The 23,099-nt window shown below is 46.2% G+C and overlaps 3 protein-coding genes across 4 annotated transcripts; 2 read left to right on the top strand and 1 right to left on the bottom strand.

Moving 5' to 3' along the window:
* Window positions 1–48: 48 nt before the first annotated feature.
* On the bottom strand, window positions 49–7,410 carry six5 (SIX homeobox 5). Its single transcript, XM_053872841.1, has 3 exons — window positions 6,674–7,410; window positions 3,072–4,498; window positions 49–2,254 (listed from the first exon to the last, which is right to left on the bottom strand). Exons 1-3 carry the CDS (start codon window positions 7,357–7,359, stop codon window positions 1,602–1,604), a joined length of 2,766 nt encoding a protein of 921 aa, XP_053728816.1. The 5' UTR covers window positions 7,360–7,410; the 3' UTR covers window positions 49–1,601.
* On the top strand, window positions 6,377–11,912 carry tbcb (tubulin folding cofactor B). 2 transcript variants are annotated; one of them, XM_053872840.1, is made up of 7 exons: window positions 6,377–7,525; window positions 9,134–9,278; window positions 9,354–9,497; window positions 9,703–9,799; window positions 10,737–10,928; window positions 11,175–11,247; window positions 11,323–11,912. In XM_053872840.1, exons 2-7 carry the CDS (start codon window positions 9,159–9,161, stop codon window positions 11,435–11,437), a joined length of 741 nt encoding a protein of 246 aa, XP_053728815.1. In that variant the 5' UTR covers window positions 6,377–7,525; window positions 9,134–9,158; the 3' UTR covers window positions 11,438–11,912. The 2 variants fall into 2 exon arrangements, with proteins under 2 accessions (XP_053728815.1, XP_053728814.1); XM_053872839.1 differs by lacking the exon at window positions 6,377–7,525 and adding an exon at window positions 8,649–8,828.
* A 372-nt stretch (window positions 11,913–12,284) lies between these two features.
* clptm1 (CLPTM1 regulator of GABA type A receptor forward trafficking) lies at window positions 12,285–22,598 on the top strand. Its single transcript, XM_053873783.1, has 14 exons — window positions 12,285–12,370; window positions 14,988–15,127; window positions 16,632–16,755; window positions 16,840–16,998; window positions 17,069–17,186; window positions 17,252–17,337; window positions 18,647–18,767; window positions 18,844–19,088; window positions 19,170–19,263; window positions 19,344–19,534; window positions 19,605–19,700; window positions 19,777–19,912; window positions 20,164–20,331; window positions 21,477–22,598. Exons 1-14 carry the CDS (start codon window positions 12,320–12,322, stop codon window positions 21,647–21,649), a joined length of 1,902 nt encoding a protein of 633 aa, XP_053729758.1. The 5' UTR covers window positions 12,285–12,319; the 3' UTR covers window positions 21,650–22,598.
* The last annotated feature ends 501 nt before the right edge of the window (window positions 22,599–23,099 follow it).

The following is a 23,099-nucleotide window of genomic DNA, read 5'->3' as shown; positions in this document are numbered from 1 at the left end:
ATTTACTTTCCAAATGAGGAACCAAATCAGCCGCTTATACGAATGTAGTTTATTACAATGTCATGTAGCATAAAAAATAAAATGGATTTCATATATAAAAAAAGTTACACACACACAAACCGTGAACAGACAAAAACATTCCCTTTAAAAAGTACACAATATCTTTGGTTATTCTGGAGTCTGTTGGAGGAGGAGGAGAATATAAACTGGTACAAATGAGTGTCAGCCTGCTCGGGCCGGCGACAAACTTTGGTAAGAAATGGCTCAAACACAACATACAATTCCCTTTGTCCCTCAGGAAAAAAAAGATCTGTCCGATCGTCTACGCTTTCTTCCGGTGACCCTTCAGTTGGACGATAAAAAGAAGAGTATTGATTGATACATTTAAATAGGTTAAATGAACAAAGACAAAAGACATGAAGTAATAAAAACACCGCCGCCACCTTGTAACCAGACTCAACACTCGTGTGTCTGTATGTACCGTGAATGGCCAAAGGTGTGACCGCCACCTGCGTCTTGACAGCCGAGAAGAAAGGTCATGCTATTGTGACGCTCTTAAGATGAACAGAATCGCTGCCGACGCTCCGAGGACCAATGGGGAAGATGACAAACTCTCGCCTTCTTGGGTCTTCACATCTAGAACCTGTCCACTTCCAGACGTGACTACACGCTCGGGGTTTGGTGAAGGACAGCAAGTGTAACCAGATCCATCACTTCAACCACTGTCAAGACCAGCGCGGTGTAAACATGGTGTGAATGAAATGTGCAAAATATACATGTCAAAAGATTAAAATAACAGAGCGCCATGCTGTTACTATAAGTCTGGCTTAAACATCAACACAGAGAAGAGGGTTCCGAACAAAACTAAATGAAGGCACTTTCTCTAGAGTCTGAGGTGGGAAGTAGCTGGTGGTTAGTAAAGCTTTGGTTCGCCTCCCAAGAATGGCTCTGTGTGAGCACATTTCAAATTCCTACAAAGAGCGCTAACCCTTTTTTTCTGTCGAGAAAGAACAGCGGTGTAGCAATCGCTCAACTGCTGGTGCCGTTTCCTGGAGTGTTGAGGTTGGTCAAACCACTGTGAGACTCATAAAAGCAGCGCCGTGATAACCATCTCCCTGAAACTGTAACAGCATCCATACAGTTTTGCACCAACGGCAGCGTATGCGTCCCACCCCCTGGGTCAGGTGTCTCTCCTCTCTCTGGCCAAGTCTTCCGGCCCCACTGGAGGGCAGAAGACAAGTGGAGGCACCTTTGGTTTTTTTTTGTCATGTAGTCGTAAGTGCCTTCCTGTGTGAAGTGTTGAGCTTCCTTCTCTATGGGTTGCCACCTACTTTCACTGGTGCTGGGAAAGCTGCTTCATGTTGCTATTAGATGTTTCAACTTAAAATACTGATTCAAACAAAAGCTCAGCCATGTGGGCGGGGCCTGGACTGGCACATACATAAGGCACAGGGATTCATAAAAGGCACATGTGGATTTAAGTCTCTGCGATTTCCTGGTTTTGGTTGGCGATAGGCTTTTTTTTTAAAAAAAAAAAAAAAAAAAAGAGGAGAGATCCCAAAGGTACCAGTCAAGGCCATGTAAGCTGTCTACATGCCAGTCTACAGACCCATATCGTCGTCCACAGGGACGGACTGCAGCTGAGTCAAAATCTTGGAGTCTCCATCGATGTCCTCCGAGTGTCCCAGGGGTGAGGCGCCTCGCTGCTCCGGAGACGGGCTCCCCAAAAGCAGCGACTCCCCTGGCAACCCCAGCAGCGCGGGGTCGACGGGGAGCTCCGCCTTCCCACGGCCGTCAAACAGAGTCAGACCAGCCGAAGCGGAGAGAGACACAGGGCTCCAGGCCGGATGGGAGGCCTGGGACTGCGATGTCACTCCACTATACATGGGGCTGAGAGTGAGCAAGCTCTCCGGGGTGAGATTGTTTGGTGTGGTGGGCGCGGCTGAGGGGTCCAGAGTGTTCTGGGAGTGGATGACTGGAGTCGCTTCCCCCAGAGAGTAAGGAGGAGACGAGTTGATGAAGTTGAGGGAGGACGTTGTTGTGAGGACTCCAGGTGTGTGGACTGAGGTGGGAGGAGACTGAGAGATGATGGCGGGGGGTTGAGAGGGGGTGAGAGCAGGAGCCACCCCGTTATTGGAAGTGTCTGGGACTGGCTGGAGAGGAACGCTGGTGAGCTGGATTCCTGCTGGGATCGTAAGGATCAGCTTGCCCTGCTGGACGCTCAGGTAGGGGCCTCCACCCAGGAGGAGGTTACCTGAAACCAGAGAAGTGATGGACATCATGAGTGGCAGATAGAGACGGGTGATATGGATCATTTAGTCAGATTCTATTCTCAAAATCATCATACAAACTGTCAGTCCTTTGTCTTGTGTGATGAATAACCTTTTCACAATTCTCTCTCCTAAAATGGTTGTTTTTCATTGCCTCGTTGAAGATTTGACCAATACTTTAACCACTTTAGAATTTGTTGATGGTCCCTGACTGATGGCGGGTCGTAGCATTAGCGCTGCCTGTGAGAGTGTGTCCATGATCAGGGAGCCCTAATGGAGATGCGGAAGAGGACGCCGCTGCCAATACTGGAGCGGACCTCCGTCCAATATCCAACTATTTTCACCACGGTGTTTCGCCGAGGCGCCAGCGCAGCGGGAAACCTGCATGTGTTGATGTGAACCAGGGCAGACGAACCTATGAGGACCAGTCCATCTAATAAAATTAACAAAGATCCAGAGACTCAGAGTCGACCAGTGTCATTATCAAAGGTTCCCTGGATTAAAAATGAGTTTCAATCGGGAACCAAAGTCCACCACACTCTCCACAACTGTCACACACCGGTGTCGGCTGTCAAACGCTGCGGAGCAGGAGAGCGAGATCTCGTCATGTTCACGTGTGCAGGTCCAATGCAGCGAGTGAGCCACGTGTTAATCAATTTTTTAACGTGAGATTCAGAATTGTCATCATGAAGATTGTGTTTGGCGGTATATCGTGTACGATAAGTTATCGCCAATCCCTGACAGCAGAATTACAGTTTCCATCTGTTGAAAGCAGGAAGAACACAGAGAAGGAAATGGTACCTTGAGGACTTGGGAGTTGGATGATCCCGGAGTTGATGAGCTGCACCCCTGGACCCATGCTAGTGGGGGGCCTCTGCTGATTCATCCTGACAGGGCCCTGTCTGACCCCCCCGGCTGCAGGGGTCACGATCTTTAAAGGTACTGGAGCAGACGGGATGGAGAGGGAGGGGGTTGCAGGGACCACCTGGGGGAAAGAGATCGCGGAGGTGGCCTGAGCAGGGACCAGCTGAGGCATGGAGAGGGGAACCAGCTTTGCTGGGGCGCAGCCTTTCGCCTGAGGGATGGGGACCACTTGTGTTGGGGATGAAAAAGCGATGGTCTGTGATGTCTGGACTTTGCTCGATGTGGAGGAAAAGGTTTGCTCCAGCAGCTGCTGGGGCATCGCAGCTTGGGCGGGTTTAGGATCAGCGCGCTGTGAGATGGTGACTAATGTGGGGGAACCTTCACCAAGAGGGGTCTCGCTCTGCTGCTGCGCTGACGGGTCAAAGGTGTTTAGCAACTGTGGGCTTTGATAGTGAGCAAGAGGCGAGGCCAGCGAAGACACTGGAACCAGCTGAGGACATTGGGAGAGCTGGGCTCCGGGAGAGTGCTGGACGAGCTGAGACACGGGTATGCCCTGGATGGACGGCACAACCTGGGGCAGGGAGAGGACGTGGGGGGTGGAGAGAGCGGAGTTGACCACAGCGCTGGAGGGGGTCAGCTGCGAGCTGGAGGAGGTGAAAAGAACAAAGTCCCCTGGTTGACCTGTGGTGGCCGGCGCAGTGTTGGAGAGGGTCAAACCAGACGGTAGAGTCAGGGGCTCCTGGCTCTGCGAGGGGGGCTTCAGAACCAGGGACGAAAGACTAGCCGGAGACAATGTGGGCGACGAAGGGGACAAAGATGAAGAAGACGAGGACAACGTATGGCTTTCTTGCTTGACCGTCAGATCTTCTTGCACAGCCCCAACGTTCAGGGCTTCCGCATCTTCAGTTTTGATATGCAGAGGTTGGGAGGCGTGACGGGTCAAGACGGACGTGGTCTTACTGCTCAGAACATGTGGCAGATCACTGCACTCCAAATTCTTCTCCTGAGACGCGGAGACAGGCGGCAGCACGCCTACACTCGGTTTGGCGATAACTTGAGCGCCGTTCAGCATCAGCGGAGAGTTCGGGACCGGGTTCAGTGTGACTGTCTGGCCGTCCCCCAGGCTCAGCCCATTGATGATGACGCTGCTTCCGCCGCCAGCGATCAGAGAGTTGCTGTTGAGCAGCAGCGGCTCCGTGGCAGTGAGGAAACTCCCAGAGCCGTTGAGGATGATTTGACCTCCAGTGCTGCACGGCACAGTCGAGAGCGCCAGGACGGGCGTCTCGGCGGACGCCGTCTCCTCGGCTTTAGAAGGCGTTTCGTCCATCGCCTCATCCTCAGAGCTGTGGTTCCCATCAGACTCACTGAAAAGGAAGAGGGAAAACATCATGAGAAACTTTCGTTTGAAGCTTGAATTTTCTTTCCTGATACAGACTTCCACTTAAAAGACTTGAAAAGCTGTGCTTGCAACAACTTTTGGTCAAATTCAATATAATTTCAACCGATGCAGCCCACTATGCTCCACTCTTGCTTCAGTTCAACCCCTCAGCTTTCACTTTTGAACCAGTGAAAACCAGAGTAGAGCAACGTTGTGAACACAAGCGAGTCGGGTTTTGGCCACGGACTTGATCCCGGCTGGAGACCTGCACTCTGTCTCGGGAAACACTCAGCGGGTGGTGAGCTTCTCGCCTCAGGTGACCGGAAACTATATGTACAGCGCAACTCCACACAAACCTGATAAAAGCCGCTGCCAGGGCGAACAACAACGTTCAAAAACAACTTCTCAGACTCCCAGAACACTGAGGTGTGCAGCCGGGAGCTGCAGGAAAATTGTGCTCGGGAACAGGAGCGCGGGACTCACGATGTGTGCGGATGTTTGATAACTCAGATGTTTTCACCTTTACTAGGCTGAATAATGCTGCGCTCTACAGTAACTGTTTTCACTGCTGTGGTCTCGCTGCAGCGCAGCTGTCTGCATGAGGAGGACTGTGAGGAGGAAAGATGCAGATTTTTCCCAAGTTACTGGAGATCACCAGACTATTCAATGATCATTTCTGGATCTGTCCTTAAATGATTAAAACCTTCTCATAATCTCTCTAACTGTGTTCAACGTGTTGTGAGAACAGTGTGGATCAATCGAGACGCTCCGTATTACACAGCATGTTTCCGCTATTTCCTTGAAAAATAAACATGACAACACTCTTCCATGTTAAGTTTTGGCTGTGAAACGCCACATTCAGTTACAGCCGTGGCGGAGCTCCGTCAACAGTTCATATCTAAGGTGAGGATGACTCGTAGTACTAAGAAGTGACAGAAATAAGGAGGTCAAGGCGGTAGTGGTAAACAGGTTGTCGCGCGACTTCACAAACCAGCTATTTTGCGCAGAGCAGGGGGAAAAAGGGATATGGCCAGAGAGGTGTGAGGCTGCACAGCAGGGGGCGAATTGTACTCAGGCGACCCGAGACAGAACCCGCAGTATGAAAAGCCCCATAGATGAGCTGCGACAGACCTGGGCCAAGAGTGGCCTGGGGGGCCCCTTCACTATCATCAATGTGGCCCTCAGGAATCAAACTTTAAGCTACATCACATAGAAATGACTGCTGACTTTTCTCATTTCCAATTGATTCTTTTCATAAGGTGAATTCGAGTGAGAATCCTGAAATAAAGAGAATAGAATTCAACACAGTTTGGTCACATTAACCCTGAAGAGCCTTTATGACCTCAATTAACATTTCTCCTGTCTTGAGGAGGGAATCCAGGTCGGACCCCTGCAGTGCTGTGAAGTCTGGCCATGATAACGCTGTTATCTCAACTTTCCCTGACTGCTGTGAAATGTTAAGCAAGTCATTTATTTGGTCTTCACTTTCTAGAGTCTATCACTATGGAGTAACAACAAATGAGTGTCAGTTGGTGGGGTAAATTCAGATCCATGTCAATAAACAGCTGCTGCAGACGACAGTCTAGACGGCCTCCCCTCCATGTCACCGCTGCGTCCATCATTTCTATTGTTTGTTTTTATTATTATTATTGTTTTTTGTTTCGGTCATTATTGCACGTTGTTCCAAAGCACTTTCCTAGTTGGTGGGATCCTCACCGACCTTGGCAATAAAGCTGATTCCGATCATAACAACAAGTTATGTCGCAACTGCTGACGTCATGTCATATTCCGTTTCTCGGTGTGTGTGTGTGTGTGAGTGTGTGTGAGCCGGGCAGCAACACAAACACACTTGATCAAACAGTTCCACCCTGGAACTCGGCGGTCATGACGAACGCTGCCGTTAACGACCGTTTCTCTCCGAATTCGACTCCGTTCTCACGGCGGAATCGTGGCTATGCGCTGGACGGGGAGCAGTCTGGCTGCGGGCGCTGAGCTGGGACCAACATGTTGTCTGAGGAAAGCGGAGCCACGCAGGGTGTCTGAGCTCACATTTCACAACAAAGCGACACACGCTCGAGGTCCGGGACCTGTGGGACTGACAGGAGAGGGAGTCCCACAGGTCCGATCGCCGCGTCTGGTCACGACCAGGCGGTTGACTTGCCTCTTGCTGTGGGCTCCGGACGGGGTTCGCTCCCTCTGCCTGCGGTTCTTGAACCAGTTGCTGACCTGTGTGAGGGACAAGCCGGTCAATTTGGCCAAGTTCTTCTTCTCGTCCGGCGTCGGGTACCTGTTGCTCTTGTAGCAATCTTTGAGAGCATTGCGCGATTTCTCCTTAAAACAATACACTGTCTCCTCTCCGTCCCAGATGGTTTTGGGCAGCGGGAACTTCTTGCGCAGCCGGTACTTGTCCACGGCGCCGAGGCTGCGGCCGCGCGACCTCTCCGCCTCCTTGTAGCGGGCTTTCAGGTACAGGTCCTGCAGGAACCCGTGGTTGGACGGGTGAAAGTCGTGGCTCTCCAGGATGCCGTACAGTTCGCCGAACTCCTCCCGGTGGAAGGCGACCAGAGCCCGGGCCTTGAGCAGGGTCTCGTTGCCACGTAGCAGCTCGGAGGAGCGCGGTATGGTGGAGAGGAACCTCCACAGACGCTCCACATTGCCCGCCTGCAGCAGGGCCTCGCACAGGCACGAGACCTGGTCGGTGGAGAAGCTCGGAGCCGCCTCCTGGAAACTTTGAAACAACTCCTCCGCCACTCGAACGCCGCCGTTTTCCTCGTTGCTCTCGGCCGCCGTGGGTTCCTCTGAGCTGTTGTCGGATTGTTCTGTCGACTCCAGAGACAAGGAAGCCATTTTTGGTTGAACTTTTTTTCCTCCAGTGTTTCCTCCTCCTCGCTCCCTCCCTCCCTCCGAGCCTCGCTCCCGTTCTCTCCCCCGCAGACCAACCACTAACGCGACTGCCGAGTCTGCGGTCACGCCCCAAAAACTCTTCGTTTGAAGGACATTCCCGTCTCCACCGGTAGAGTTCAATATTGTCTTCAAATCCTAGTCATTTTTCATAAAGTTCAATGTGAAGTGTTTGAAGTTGACGTCATGCATGTCACACACATTCCTGGTGCTGACAGGGCTATAAACCATGTTTTATGACAGACGCGGGAACCAGCAGCTAAATAACTTACTAAACACTGGAGTCAAATGTATTTGGTGAAATACAACCTTTATTATATCACTATTCAAAATAAATTAAAATATGTATTCATTGTTTCAGGAATAGCAAAATGTATTGTTTTAATTGTTTATTTTCAAAAGTTGTTTTGTACCTACCACAATAATACTTTTTGAATTTTTTTTGTTTTTGTTTTGTTTTAGTATATAACTTAATTCCCTCTGACCTGTAAGATTGTATTAAGGAAAATGGTTTTTTTTTTCTTTGTGTCAGTGTTTATTTCTGTGGCAGAAACATTGTGTAATTGATGGGTAAATGGTCTGCTATCTGGTGAACTGCATTTATTAATGTTCCTCTATGATCTTGATAATTGGATTTCTGTATCCTTGTGTTGAACTGGAAAGCCTGGTCTGCTGCTTTCAGTGGCTTCCTAATGCAAATATGATGAGCAAACACAAATGTAGTGGCAGTTGGATTTGAAACTGGTAGGCATTTTTATTTTACCTTTTGGATTCATAAATATTTGTTGTGAAAAGTGCAGAACATGACGTGACAAAAAATTTATTAGAAACCGAAGAGGATTTGTTGATAGTTGGGAACAATAGGTATTTCGTCATTGTCTGTTACTGCCATTTATTTATTTTTTAAATTGTGTTTCCAAAGGTTTGCCTTTTTATTTTTCCATTGACAAGCGTGCATAATAACGGGGAATAAAACACCCCACACTCCGGGATAAATAAAGGCAATTACAATATAAATGATACACATGTACAACAGCGCCACTCTGTGGCGAGAAAAGCATCGTGAAACTACGTAAATCATCAGCTTTTGCGGTTTGTTTAAGTGTGAAAAATCTTTATTGCAGTGGTGAAAATGTGTTGCAAGTGAAAGCACAGAGGACGGTGTTCTCACTTTATGTCAGTGGTTACCTCCTTACCAATGGGCGGCGCTATCGTTCCATCTCATCATCTGGCCTACAGCTTATTCAAGAAAGAAGGAGAGTTAGCGGAAGAGGGAAGGAAGACGCGCCTTATTCCTTTCTTTTGTAAACATCACATGTCAGGTTTATCAAGGCGTATCAACTTAATCAGTTTCTTCTAAATCCAGAGCCACCGTTTGTGGGGTTTGGGATCTGTGCGTGCAAACCTCTTATTTTGTAAGTAACGTGGCCGTAGCCAGCGTGATTGTGTGGAAGCTAAGCGATCATATAGCTAATGTTTGGTGCTAAAATATACAGTTATTTGACGAACTCGGTTCATTCTGTCAACATGACAGACAAGTTACTAGGCTTTCATGTCGACCATAGGTTTATCAATTATGTTCCGAGTTGTGTTACTTGTGTTTAAGCCTCATATATAACGATGAAGCCATTTGTCGTTTAAAGCTGATTTTTTTTCCTGTTCTGACTGAACATCCTGTTCCCACTTGTGATTTTGTTCTCTTTCATCTGTCATTTTTAAGCATTTGAAGACGCAAGATCTGGACAATGGACGGGGGAGTGGCTGTCACGTCCAATCCCTATGTAAACGTAAACCTGACAACCTCCATCAGTTCCTTTGAGGTCGTCAAGCGATATGACAGAGGGATCAGTATAGGAGAGCTGAAGGTGAGCATCTGTTTATTGCCATTTGTGTTCAAAAGTATTTACAATCAATAATGTTTTGGGTTGAACTGACTTCAGCGGAAACTGGAAATGGTTGTGGGCGCACCTTCCTCTTCCATGGACCTTGAGTTGTATAGCACAAGCAACAACTTTCTGCAAAAGATGGACAATGATGAAGCCTTGCTGGGTTCCTATCCTGTGGACGACGGATGCAGAATACATGTGAGTCATTGATATTCATATCAATGTGCGTTGTTTAGTTAATACTGACATTTTGTTTTTTCTAAATAAAATGTTTAGCAAAACTGAATGCTTTTGTGCTAATTAAATGTTGGTTTTTAGATGAGATTAGATAAATATCTCTCCGTTATTGGTCCCACACTTGGGACACTGTTAACAGAAATTAAACTTCTGTTTTCAATTGCAGGTTATTGATCGAAGTGGAGGAACAATGAATGAGTTCAGTGATGTGTCCAAGGTGGAGAAGTTTGAACTGTCTGATGAAGCCTATGATAAACGAACAGGTACAGTTTGATGCTCTCTCTGAGATCTAAAAATCTTTGGCAATAGTTCAAAATGTCTCGGAGGTCTACAATGATTTCTAAATACAGCCCGCTCTCGGTTTTCTAACAAATCAGAGTTTGAACGAAAATTTAGAGATTTTTTTGCTTCTGATTTTGCCCCCGAAAAAAGCCGGAAAACACAAAACGTGTGCGGCCAGATCAGCTGACCCACAACACGCTTTGTTATTGTGTATAATATAATATGCAGACGTGTCCCGTTTGCTACATTCACTGACTGTTATTCTGCACTTTTGTTAATAAAAAGTGACTACAGACACGGCAATGCACTCCCAGCCTAGCCTACTCTACTACAAAAGCATGCATTTTACGCAAAAAATAAATATATTTCTTAAATTATTTCATTATATAAAGAATGTAAACTATACATGAATTTCTACTATGCATTTTATTATCAGAAAAAGCTAAAAAAAATGCTTAAAAAAGCCAATTTTAAGGCTTGGAACGCATTATTTCTTTTTCCATTCATTGTAATGGGAAAAATCAATTCAGATTTCAAACAAATGGCTTCTCAAACGGCCGTCTGGAACGGATTGTGGGCGAGAACCGGGGTCTGACTGTATATTGTTATTAATTATCTTTCATTTTGTGTGTGCGTGGGCATGTTTTGCCACACTTGTGAGTACCAGGTCTTGACAAGCCACCTTCTTGTGAGGACATTTTGGCCTGTCCTCACAAGCTTTAGAGGATCAAAACATCAGTAAAAGTACGTTATTGTAATTGGGCACAAGTTATGTTCAGGATAGCAAAATGTCAATGAGGAGTCCTCACAAAAATAGCAAAACAATTGTGTGTGTGTGCTCTCCAATCTGATTTTACCAAATAATAAAAGCTTTTGCGAAATGTTTGTGGTTTAATCAAGTTCCTTTTCCCTCCTCAGATACCGTGCGATCGGTTTTACAGAAACAACGTGTTGGTAAATATAACGAGGAACTGATGGCCACAAAGAAGGCTGAGCAAGCCGCTCGGATGGAGGAGAGTAAAGCAGCTGCTGAAGCCATCTCTCCTGGCAGCAGGTGTCAAGTGCAGGTCCCCGGGCAGCCCACAAAAGTTGGCACAGTCATGTATGTTGGTAAGTGTCTTCCTTTATAGGTGAGACACAGTTCAATGCATGTGAAACAACATTGTTAGTGACAGTGTCGAGTTGCAACAAGTACGTCCTTGAAAATATATAATATGCAATATTTTTGGTCCTTTCTGTTGGAACAATTACAACTACCGACAAGTTGTAAAGTAAAACTACCACGACTTAAGTTGTCATGCGTGTGGCTATGTATTTATATATACTGAATGAAACTATTGTCTTTGTTGCTGACAGGAACAACAGATTTCAAGCCCGGTTATTGGGTGGGTGTCAAATACGACGAGCCTCTTGGTAAACATGATGGCAGGTAAGAGCGCTGCTGACCTCGAATGACCCTGAGCCTTTCTGTGACCCCTGTTGTGTTTGATCTGTCTCTCCATAGTGTTGATGGAAAACGCTACTTTGAGTGTGAAAACAAATACGGAGCGTTTGTAAGGCCCTTGAATGTAACGGTGGGAGACTTTCCCGAGGAGGACTACGGTTTAGATGAGATGTAAAGCTTTTTTTTATCGTGGAATATTCATTTGGTTAAGACTGTCTTAATTCAGTGCCTCCCTGGATGACAAAGGATTTCACCGAAAAAACACTACATCATGACAGATGTATCTAAACAAGGTCTTTGTGCATGTGACTGGAAATTTTGTGTTAAAGCGGTTAAAAAAAAATCAGAAATTCAATTATTTTCACATTTTGTGCGAAATAAAAAAGGTCTCATATAAAAAAATCAATGCAATAAAAAGACAATTTTTTGTTTATATTTGTGTTTAACATGTCTATCCGTTTGTACGTATAAACATTAAACTTTTTTTTGCACTGTATGTGTTATGAAATATGAATGTTTGTCTTCACTGTTGATTTAATGATTAGCTGAAGGAAACATGGAGAGGTCAAATGCAACTCCCATCATTTTATTTTTTCACACTGAAAACAGATTGAACTCGGTGATCCCTCAATAAAAACGTGATCCAAACACGTCTGCTTTTCATTCTTGTTGCGTTTTAATCAATCCACGTCTTTTTCTCCACCTTCAAGTTCATAAAGGAGTCAAACTTCTAGTGGGATGTTTATTAAAACATTAATAAAGTAGTGATCATAAACAATATTAGAAGTGCAGTATTTGAAAAGAGGTTGATAAACGATTGAGCGTGGAACCGGGAGACGCCCAGCTCACTGAAGTCAGAGGACAAAGTGCGACGCACTAAGTAATCGTTATTAACTTTCGGTTGAAAAGGTGTTTCGGGAGGAACTTGGAGGAAAGCCTGACCAACCGTGTCGCTCCGAATGACTCGTCACCGTAAAGACGTCACGAGTGAGGTCTCGCGAGACCTCGCGCAGTTTCCCAGCTTCCCGTGTGGTTGTGTGAGAAGAGACAAGGAAAGATGGCGACGCAGGAGAGCGAAGCAACGAGAGCCGCTGGAAGCAACGGCGAGGTAAAAAAAAATCTCTTAATCTTACACCGTAAATTCGAAGAAGCGGAGAGACCAGAGCTGACGGTCTGTATCCGATGAAGCGAAGAGTGTCGCCCCGTTACTCGTGTCACACGAGACCCGGTGACGTTGCCAGTGCCGGTCGGTTTTAAAAACGACCCCCCGTCCCTGCCGCCGACGGTGTGTTGGGGGTTTGTACTTGTTTTTCCGCTGTGTGACAGTACACTTACGCCAACCCTCACTCACGGAATGGTCACTAACTTGAAGGCGAGCGTGTCACGAGGGGACCAGAGAGAACGCTGCGATGTGTCAGCGAATACAAGGCCCGAACCTGATCTGCGCCGCCTGGGCTCGAGCAGCCTGAAGCGGCTCGGTCACCGTGTCCGTCTAGATACAGCGCTCAGTGAAAGGCTGCCAGTTATCCTGCATCCAGAAATGTCACATTCCCAACCGACTCCATTCGCTTTTACGTTCAAATATGGCTGAGCAAGATGCTATCGGAGCTCTACAAGTCAGGAAAGCGCCTGACTAGAAATGCTACTGGAGGCAGTGATTTCAGTCGCCCTGGATGCCATTCGTCGTATAGAAGATTATTTTGAGCTCAGTTATATTGTACTGAGTTATATTTCACTCTCTTAGGTTTGCTTACGCAGTTCTTTGATGGGTGTACAATAGTGTTTTACAAACTAAAACTCTTTCGGTCCTTTGATGACTAGAGAAACATGTAGATTTGTGTTCGTTGTGTGGCTGCAGAAAATGCTCCGCTATCTCCAAGATTTACTTTTACAATATCAGGCGGTTACACAACATCGCTGTGAGTTGTCTGTGAAATGGAAACTAGATAAACTGCGGTTGTAATTTTCACCATGGTAAGAGCTTAAACTTGGCATTGTGTTTTATTATTGACTTTTTCTGCCCGTGATAAGTGCACCGTTTTGCAGTTGGTGTGGTTGGAAGTGAGACGTTTCTGAGCTAAGATTGAAACCAATATTGCTATGATATAGCCTTGAGTGGGACGTTTTCTGAGTGACTCACTACCAAACTCTCAGACTCCAAACTTGTCTTCCAACTCCACTCTCTCTTTGTCCCGTCCCCTCTCAAGTCCCACTGCTGAGTTGTTCTAAAAGCCTCCTCAACTCTTCACTCATCTGAAGATGAATCTGCTCTGTATTTTGGCCATCCTGCTGGAGGACATTGGTTACATAGGCTTTTGAGGAGTTATGCCTCATTCACGCAGTCAAATCCTCACAAGTTCTCGACGTGACAAACACATCTCAGAACACAGTGGTATCCTTCTCATGGACTTGAAGTGATACTGATCATGTTGATATAAAAGAAGTAGGGATTCTTCACACCTGGAAACTGAAATAAATGTGGTAAAAGATAATATAAGGTGTTGTGAATAATTAAGTGGCCCAGTTCAATCCCTTCCTTTTCCCGTCTCCACCTATCACGATGTTCCCTCACCTGTTGGTGAAACAGTCACCATCTGCAACAACATGATCTAGGAATCACTGATCCTAGTGAATCATTCACTCACATCTTTAACTCAACAATCTTCACCTCGGGAGAGTTTGTAATTGTCGTACGTGGAAATGAAGCACACACAGCTGGTTGCGATGGTGTTTTGTTTGTTTCGGCCTTATTTTGTAGCCATATTCAGATGTCGGCTTCAGAGCCGACACGAGCAGGAAGTCACTTTGAACCCTTGTGTTTGTGAACAGCTTATCTCCCTCTGCTTGGGCTGCCTTGAGAAATTAGAATAAAAGGCAGTTGAACGGAAGACATGCATCCCCCGAAGTGGTTTCTGTCCGCAAAGACAAACTTTCTGGTTTGTCGTGTGTTTGGGACAATGGGGGAGATTAGATGTTTAGATAACCATTGAGTCTCATGACTGATCATGTGATTGTGTATTGTGTCAGCTGAATAGAATGTTGCCTTGTTGAAGGTGAGGGGGTTACGCACGCACACACGCGCACACACTCACACGGGCTGGAAGCTTGTTTGAATGGGATGAATTCAAACAAACGACAGGGTGAGGAAATAAACATAACGTGCACTCATTTAAACATCTGAATAAACTGGGTCGATCAGCTGCCAGTGAGTAATTCACTCACATGCACTGTTTGCTGTTTTTTTAGACAGTTTCTATCAACGTTGAATACATTAGGATAGTTGGATGGGAAGTACAGGATTGACAGGCTAAAGTCAGGGCTCTCAAACTGTTGGAAGGGGCTGCTGCGCCCCCTAGATTGTACCATTTTGGCCGGGTTTAAATTGAGGTGTCAACTTTAACAATTTACTTTAACCCTAGATGCTTAAAAACTCTGGTTCACAGAACAGTGATTCCATCGTTGGCTACGGGGAGGGCGGCATGTTGATGTGGAACACGGTTTCAATAGACTGTCAACATATAGGTCCAGAACTGGAGCTGGTCATATAGCCTTTTTCATGCCTGTCATATCGAAAGTAGACACTGCCGGGATATGAAGTCAAGTGCAATGTTGGCGCTGGAAAAGAGAGTGTAAACTTGTGGTCTGTTTTACTGGGGAAAGAGCGAAATGAGCTGCTCTGCACTCCCTTTGCCAGTTTTCGTTCGTAAATCATTTGTGTTTTTTAGGTGAACAGCAATGGAACTGCTGCGACGACAGACGGCCAGGCAGTGCAGACAGCTGGAAATGGACAAGAGGCTCAACAACAACAACAGCAGCAGCAGCCGGCACCAAACGCATGGCAGGTCATCAAAGGAGTGCTCTTCAGGTTGATTTCCCTTCTTATCCAACTTTAAAAACAAAAAACATATAACCACAAAGGTCCTGTACTTATGTGTTTGAATTCTTGGATCAGAGATCAAGTGTGGATCTGAGTGTGGACGCAACACTTTGATTCGTGAACTTGGTATGCAAAAATGGAAAATGTGTCATTGTGTTGTAGGGCTGGGCGATAACTTATCGTACACGATATACCTCCAAACACAATCTCCACGATGACAATTCTGCATCTCGCTGTATTGGACCTGCACACATGATCATGACGAGACCGCGCCGCACTCTCCAACTCTGCCTTGTTTGACAGCCGACACCGGCGTGTGACAGTTGTGGAGAGTGTGGTGGACTTGTGGTTCATGATCGTAGTTTTAAACTTATTAGATGGAGTGGTCTTCATAGGTTCTCTGATGTGGTCATCTGCCTTGGTTCACATCAACACATGCAGGTCTCTCACTGTGCTGGCGCCTCGGCGAAACACCGTGGTGAACATAGTTGGATATTGGACGGAGCTCCGCTCCGGTATTGGCGGCGGTGGTGTCCTCTTCCGCGTCCCCATTAGGGCTCACTGATCGCGGACACACTCTGACAGGCAGCACTAATGCTACGGCCCGGCATCAGTTAGGGACCATCAACAAATACTAAAGTGGTCAAAGTATTAGTGAAATCTTCAATAAGGCAACAGAAAACAACCATTTTAGGAGAGAGAATTGTGAAAATATTTTTTCATCACACAAGACAAAGAACTGAAGTTTGCTTAATGATTTCGAGAATGGAATATGACTGAATGATCATTTACTCACATTATTTCTAATATTTCTTCAATAGCATCTAGGAAATGTGTCCAGACTGGTCCATAGTTCAAGTCAACTGTTCAGAGACATGAGATACAGCAGACAAACGGCTCAATTTAACCCCTGAATAAAGCTGGCAGAGCAGTCTGTCAGACACCAGCGGCTTCTACCAGAGACGTGAAACATTAAATTTCTCATCTCTACACTTAGTTAGCTATTATATTTAAACATAAACAAATCATGATGTTGGAGACGAACTCCACTAGTAAGTTTCATCATAAAACAGTTTCACGAGAGACTGCAGTGTCCAACACATGGAATAGCATGAAAATGTATTTGTCGTGATAATTATTGGCATCGCTGAAATAACATTTATCGTGATCATTTTTTTGTCCATATCCCCATCCAGACCTGTTTTTGGGTTGAGTGTACGACTTATCAAACCAACGTGTTACGGGTGTCTTCTGTCGTAACATTGAAGACACTGGTGATTTGTTTCCTCCCTCTGTGTTGGCGTCTGTTCTGTGGTGAATTGATGACACTAATGTGACATGTGACAGGCTGTCTGGTTGTTCTTCGGGTGGACTGGAAACGGCTTAATAAGATTAGTCGTGGTGCTGCTCCACGATTTTGACAGCAGAATCTTCAGTTGCTATGTGACAAACGCTTGCCTCTCTTAATTCAATGGCCTTTCTTTTCTTCTAGAATCTTTGTCATCTGGGCCATAAGTAGCTGGTTCCGCCGAGGCCCGTCCACCCCTGACCCCAGCACGCCGGCCGGTGCACCCAGAGTGCCCAGCAGAAACCTCTTCCCCAAGGACACGCTCATGGTTTGACATCTTTTTCCATTAAGATTGGAGATCCTTTTTGAGGTGCACTGCGCTCACCTATCTGGCCCCTCTCTGTGCCTGCAGGACCTTTACGTCTATGTCTCCCAGGAAGAGGTGTTCACTGACTTCAACAACACAGAGTCCCTCTTCTGGTTCCACAGGGATCTGGTTTATGGCGACTGGACCACGGGGGAGAACGGAGACGGCTGCTACGAGCAGTATAAAGAGATGGAGATCCCTGAGGTGAGGGCTGGTTTTGGCTTTGACCCAGTAACTCACCACTAACCTGATGGTTTTCTCTGACGCCCTGAAGGCTGTTCAACAGAACGGATCCCTTTATATCCATGTCTACTTCACGAAGAGCGGCTTCCACCCAGACCCCAAACGGAAGGGCCAGTACCGGAGACTGTCGACAGTCCACTCCACACGAAGTGAGCGCCAATGTTTTTGCTATTTTAGTGCGAAACTGCTTCATTCGCCTTCTCTTTCTTTTCAGTGCTCAACAAGTTCAAGCGCAGGAAGTTTCTGAAGACCAAAAATCTGCTGACAGGAGAGACAGAAGCAGATCCAGAGATGATCAAGGTGAGGAAACACCAGGCTCGATCGTCGCTGGAGCTGTGACCCAGTTTACTGCTCGCACTGGAACAGTGCTGTTTTTTGATTTCAGTTTTGGTCTTAGTTTCAGTCTTTTAGACGAAACTAGTTATTAGTTTTAGTCACATTTTAGTCATGTCTACTTGTAATCGTTTTTGTCTATCTGTCTAAAAATCTAAAATCTGAACTAGTCTAACATAATCTAAAATAAGCTAAAATAACATAACAGATAACATATAACAGAAAACATAACATAGCAACCCAGCTAACATAACCGCAAACCAAGCTAATTTAAGCTCACAAGCAGCTCATGAGTTAAGAGTTATGTGGGGAAAGTTGTGTATGTGTCACAAGTAATGCTCGACGATAGTACACTGCCTGGCGCTGGGGTTGCTGCAGTTGGTCAGGCCTAGGTTTAGCAACATTATGTGCTCAAAGAATGAGGTCAGGTGACTACCTGAATATACTGAGTGACCAGGTTATTCCATCAATGGATTTTTTTCTTCCCTGATGGCACGGGCATATTCCAAGATGACAATGCCAGGATTCATCGGGCTCAAATTGTGAAAAACTGATTCAGGAAGCATGTGACATCATTGTCACACATGGATTGGCCACCACAGAGTCCAGACCTGAACCCCATTGAGAATCTTTGGGATGTGCTGGAGAAGGCTTCGTGCAGCGGTCAGAATCTACCATCATCCATGCAAGATCTTGGTGAAAAATTAATGCAACACTGGATGGAAATAAATCTTGTGACATGGCAGAAGCTTATCGAAACAATGCCACAGGGGATGCGTGCTGTAATGAAAGCTAAAGGCGGTCCAACAAAATATTAGAGTGTATGACCCTTTTTCTTGGTGACGACATTTTTTTTTGGGCCAGGCAGTGTATCAACATATGGTGTGATAACGGCACTTGTTGTGACTCGCCTACAAACACCTCTCACCACAGTGCTGCTTGAGGTTTGTTTCAGTTTTTCTTCGGAGTGATTCTGAAAGCAAGTACCGCCACACATCAATGCACCGTTTTTAACCACCAACTGAGTCAAAGTGAGCTCCGCAGCCAGCTGGGTGGTGGGTGTGTCCAAACACGGACTCTTCCTCTCACAGATATTGTGGACTCCACGACTGCACTCCACAAGACTGTCACATATTTTGAATGGCTGATACATTTTCCTCTCATGTAACCATCGTGTTATGGTCAACAACTTCAATTCAATTCAACACGAGTTCAATTCACACATATTTTGGTTATTTCTTGGACATTAATTCTTCTGGCACGTCTTCATTTTCAGCGAGCAGAGAGCCATGGTCCTGTGGAGATCATCTCCCACTGGCATCCCAATCTAACCATCAACATGGTGGACGACCACACAGCCTGGGTCAAAGGCTCTGTGCCGCCACCGCTGGACCAACGTGAGTTCCTTCTCGTTCCCCTCTGTTGAGTTGAGGTGTTGCATCTTTCTTACGTGGCCCTCTCCTTCCCCTCCAGATGTGAAGTTTGACGCCGTCAGCGGCGACTACTACCCCATCGTTTACTTCAACGACTACTGGAACCTTCAGAAGGACTACTATCCCATCAACGAGACCTTGAGCAAACTGCCGCTGCGCCTCAGCTACTGCCCGCTGACCTTGTGGCGCTGGCAGCTGTACGCCGCTCAGAACGCTCGCTCGCCGTGGAACTTCCTGCCAGAGGACACGTACGAACAGTCTGACGAGGACCAAGACTCCGTCAAGGTCAGGATTTGAACCAGAGCTCAAGATCCGATCCGTCCTTTAGGAGGATCCGAAACAAATTTGCCATTGTAACTGTCGCAGGTTGCCCTGCTGGAAACCAACCCCTACCTCCTGGGCCTCACCATCGTGGTCTCCATTGTACACAGCATCTTCGAGTTTCTCGCCTTCAAGAATGGTGCGAGCACATCATGGTTTTTGACGGTGAGCAGCGACGAGTTCTTTGCATTCACTGGTGTTGTCCTCGGCCCTCGACAGACATCCAGTTCTGGAACAGCCGACAGTCTTTGGAAGGCCTGTCGGTGCGCTCCATCATCTTTGGAGTCTTCCAGTCGCTCGTGGTGCTGCTCTACATCCTGGACAACGAGACCAACTTCGTGGTGCAAGTCAGCGTCTTCATCGGCCTCCTCATCGACCTGTGGAAAATCACCAAAGTCATGGATGTCAGAGTAGGTGTAACGGTCCTCACTCAGGTTGAAACAAGGATCGATCCTGACATGTTTGCTTGTCTCTCTCTAGTTGGACAGAGAAAACAAAATACTGGGAGTCATCCCCAAGCTCATTTTTAAAGACAAGTCCACTTACGTGGAGTCTTCAACCAAAATCTACGACGATGTAAGTTTCCAGTCCAATGCTCTGAGGCTCCTATGTGGCTCGGCGTCTGATGAATTGGCTCCTGTTCTCCCCTCAGATGGCCTTCAGGTATCTGTCCTGGCTGCTGTACCCTCTGTTTGGCTGCTACGCCATCTACAGTTTATTGTACGTGGAGCACAAAGGCTGGTACTCCTGGGTGCTCAGCATGCTCTACGGTTTCTTGTTAACCTTTGGTAAGTTTCCCCTCATTTTACTTCATTGAATGACGTGAAGCTCCGTCACTTGAAGATGATCGTCCAGAAATAGACTCGCTGTTTTCCTCGCTCCTGTTTTCCAGCCTTGTTGTTGTGCGGCCCTGCTTCCTTACACGCTGAAATATGAATGTGCTCATGCTTGCATCATGGTCGTCTCCAATTCCCAGCTGCCTCCACTCCTTGGTATAATTCATCAGGGCTAATTGTTATTGGTGCTCTCTGTGGTCCAGGCTTCATTACGATGACGCCGCAGCTCTTCATTAACTACAAGATGAAGTCTGTCGCTCACCTCCCGTGGAGGATGCTCACCTACAAGGCCCTCAATACGTTCATCGATGACCTCTTCGCCTTCGTCATCAAGATGCCCATGATGTACAGGATAGGATGCCTCAGAGACGGTGGGTTTGACTCATCACCTTACATCTTGATACAGGGCGTCCAAGACCCCGCCCCTAACCCCACCCACTCCTGACACACCACGTCAACAACGTTAATAACCAACTTGCTTTGTAAAAAACAAAGCTGTAAACATCTATTTGTACCACAAATAGATGTGATAAACAACACATAAACAAGCATCTGATTCAAATAACAAACATTAACAGACATGAGCTCAGTAACTGTTGCCACAGTAACACAGATGCAGGGGTCCCCTGGGCTTTTGTTTTACTTGGCTGACCCTGATCCATTAAAATAATAATAATAATAATACAAACATTTTATTATGATTCTTTTCCTTACTACAAGCCATCGTGTGTACAGCCTTCAGCCTACATCTTTTATCATATATTTATGCTTGGTAAGCAGCTGTATCAACATTCAACATTCCTTCATTCAAACAATACATATTTAAAGGCTTGATTCAATAAATAGAACTACTCGAGTTTTGATCCCTGTTAAGCTTTTTTGCTCTCATTCTGAAAGTTCTGTGTGTTCGTCCGCTTGCACCTGGGATGTGAGGGGCGGGGATGTGAGCGCCAAATATTCCTCAGATTAGAAAGCCATGAGTTAGTTTTGTGAACGATTGTTTAAAGTTTAGAACTTATCTGCGGTTTCCTCCTGTCGTCAAGTGTCAGACATCCCATCAATAGCAGCGCGCTTCCATGCCGCGAGATCACCGCGAGATTACGGCTGTGAACAAATATGACCGCGATGGCCAAAACACGGTTGCGAAAGGTTTGAGAATCTGTGAATTTGGATCATATTCGAGGAAATTACCAGGTGGAAACAAAAAGTCAGAGAGAGGAGAGGAGAAGCAAGCGCAGGTCGCCTCTGATGGATCCACAGACGGCAGCATCCAAATCTTTTTTTGCTTTTGAACTGCAGCTGATAAAAGGCTCCAATTCTCCATTTTGACTTTCCACTAACCTAAGACCCGACCCCATCATAGTGACTGACTTTTGTAATGCTACTAGAGAGATGGACAAACCCCTGCCACCAGAAGCCAGTGACCCCGAGTGATGTGAATGTACCTGTAGCCTGTGTGTATGGTCATGGGTGGATGAAGTCTGATAACCAACTGTAACCTGGTTTCCTCCTGCAGATGTGGTGTTCTTCATCTATCTTTACCAGCGTTGGATATACCGGGTTGACCCCAACAGGGTCAACGAATTTGGTACCAGCGGAGTGGATCACAACCAGACCAACGGAGACGCAGTCACTTCTCCTGCCGAAGCCATCACAGACAAACCAGAGGAGGAGAAGAAGAAGGACTAAAGCGGGCGACTCCCCCACTGTCTGCCACCCCCGGCCCGTCATGCTGGCGCAGAGAGGACTCGTGGAACTTGGACAGGACTGGCGGCCATCATCCTTTAGCATCCATGGAAGCCGCAGCTATAAAAAGAGTTTAAAAAAAGTCACGCAGTCCAACTGTTCCCTCGCTGTTCTGTGTGGATCCACAGAGCTTCATGATCATTGTAGACTTGGTAAATCATCATTTTCGTTCCCCTTCGTCTCGTTTTGCAGTTCCAGTGAAGTAAAAACAAAACGTGATGTACTGTATTCTGTTTGATTTCCGGAAGGCGCCACTGTCCGACAGTCAAGGTTGTCGGCGCCAGCACGGTTTCAGTAAATAATTTTTTTTATACAAGGGAAAAAAAGAGACTAAGTGCGACTCTGGGTTCTCTGCGTAGCTTCCTCGTGCAATTTTCTTTTCATTCCACGTGAGGACGAGTCGTGCTGGAGGAAACTGGAACCGTGGTGACTGGACAGGACCTGTGCAGGACACCAGAGGGCTGCCACCATTTTCAACAGAGGATTCACCTTCTGATGACAGACAGAAAAACTAACAGCCTCGTCGGGTCTCATATAAGTATATTAATATTGTCATTTTTATTTTGCAGTCACTGAAGCAATTTTTGTACCTCCTGAAACTGTAACTGGGTCTCGACCCGCCATGTTGGTGATGTAACTAATTATTTAACAAGCTCCGATCTGCAAGTCTAATCTTACCTACCAGCTAGATTTTGGACCCTCAAGTGTTTCACCCAGACACACACACACACACACACAGAGTGAGAAAGTTGTGCGCTTGAAGAATTACAGTGTCTCTTGTTTTTATTGTGAGTGCTGTAAATCCTGGATCAAACAGGGGGTCGTGTTGGTACATATTAAATTTTGAACATTCATGTTTATAGTAAAATTTAAGTGTGATTTAAAAAGAAAATGTCTCATATTTGTATCTGGAAAGCCACGGAATGGCAGCAAGTTCATGCTTTTGTCAACTCTATATCTGAAGGTGATAAGGGTTTCAATGTTTTTAGATCTGCCTTAAGATGGAACCTGTTTTCAGAAAATCGGCAGGTAGAGAAACATTTTTGTAGGGTACAAATGGCATAAAAAACGACAATATAGAGAGTAAATTTTATATTTAAATATACATTGAGATTTTTTTAAATAAAATACAGTGCACACTGCGTTATGTACTGTATTAACCTTGGTCGCTATCAAAAAAGGAGCATGGGAAAGAAAAACTTTACCATCACCAAACTCCCTCCAGAATAAAAAAAAATCGTCCGAATGGAAACCGTTTCCTCTAGGTGCTGGGTGCTTTCCATGGGACTCAAAAAAAGTCCCAGCTTACCAAACGTTGAGAGGAGATCACCCGAGCCGCAGAATGTATTTGGCGCTGGGATTTCCCTGAGAGCGTGCAGTTCTCCCTGCTGAC

This window comes from Synchiropus splendidus, chromosome 8 (assembly GCF_027744825.2).
Source record: "Synchiropus splendidus isolate RoL2022-P1 chromosome 8, RoL_Sspl_1.0, whole genome shotgun sequence".
NCBI lineage: Eukaryota > Metazoa > Chordata > Actinopteri > Syngnathiformes > Callionymidae > Synchiropus > Synchiropus splendidus.
Note: the sequence above shows the minus strand (reverse complement) of the source record. Positions and strands in the feature narration are given on the sequence as shown.

Bases quoted from the DNA above. Each gene is read 5' to 3' on its own strand.
- six5 (XM_053872841.1), bottom strand. From the start codon at position 7,359: ATGGCTTCCTTGTCTCTGGAGTCGACAGAACAATCCGACAACAGCTCA. The intron at 4,499-6,673 runs GCAAGTCAACCG...CTTCCTTTTCAG, and splicing joins TCCGGAGCCCACAGCAAGAG to TGAGTCTGATGGGAACCACA. The intron at 2,255-3,071 runs GTACCATTTCCT...CTCTGGTTTCAG, and splicing joins CCAACTCCCAAGTCCTCAAG to GTAACCTCCTCCTGGGTGGA.
- tbcb (XM_053872840.1), top strand. From the start codon at position 9,159: ATGGACGGGGGAGTGGCTGTCACGTCCAATCCCTATGTAAACGTAAAC. The intron at 10,929-11,174 runs GTAAGTGTCTTC...TGTTGCTGACAG, and splicing joins TGGCACAGTCATGTATGTTG to GAACAACAGATTTCAAGCCC. The intron at 11,248-11,322 runs GTAAGAGCGCTG...GTCTCTCCATAG, and splicing joins CTTGGTAAACATGATGGCAG to TGTTGATGGAAAACGCTACT.
- clptm1 (XM_053873783.1), top strand. From the start codon at position 12,320: ATGGCGACGCAGGAGAGCGAAGCAACGAGAGCCGCTGGAAGCAACGGC. The intron at 16,756-16,839 runs GTTTGACATCTT...CTGTGCCTGCAG, and splicing joins TCCCCAAGGACACGCTCATG to GACCTTTACGTCTATGTCTC. The intron at 19,913-20,163 runs GTAAGTTTCCCC...TCTGTGGTCCAG, and splicing joins CGGTTTCTTGTTAACCTTTG to GCTTCATTACGATGACGCCG.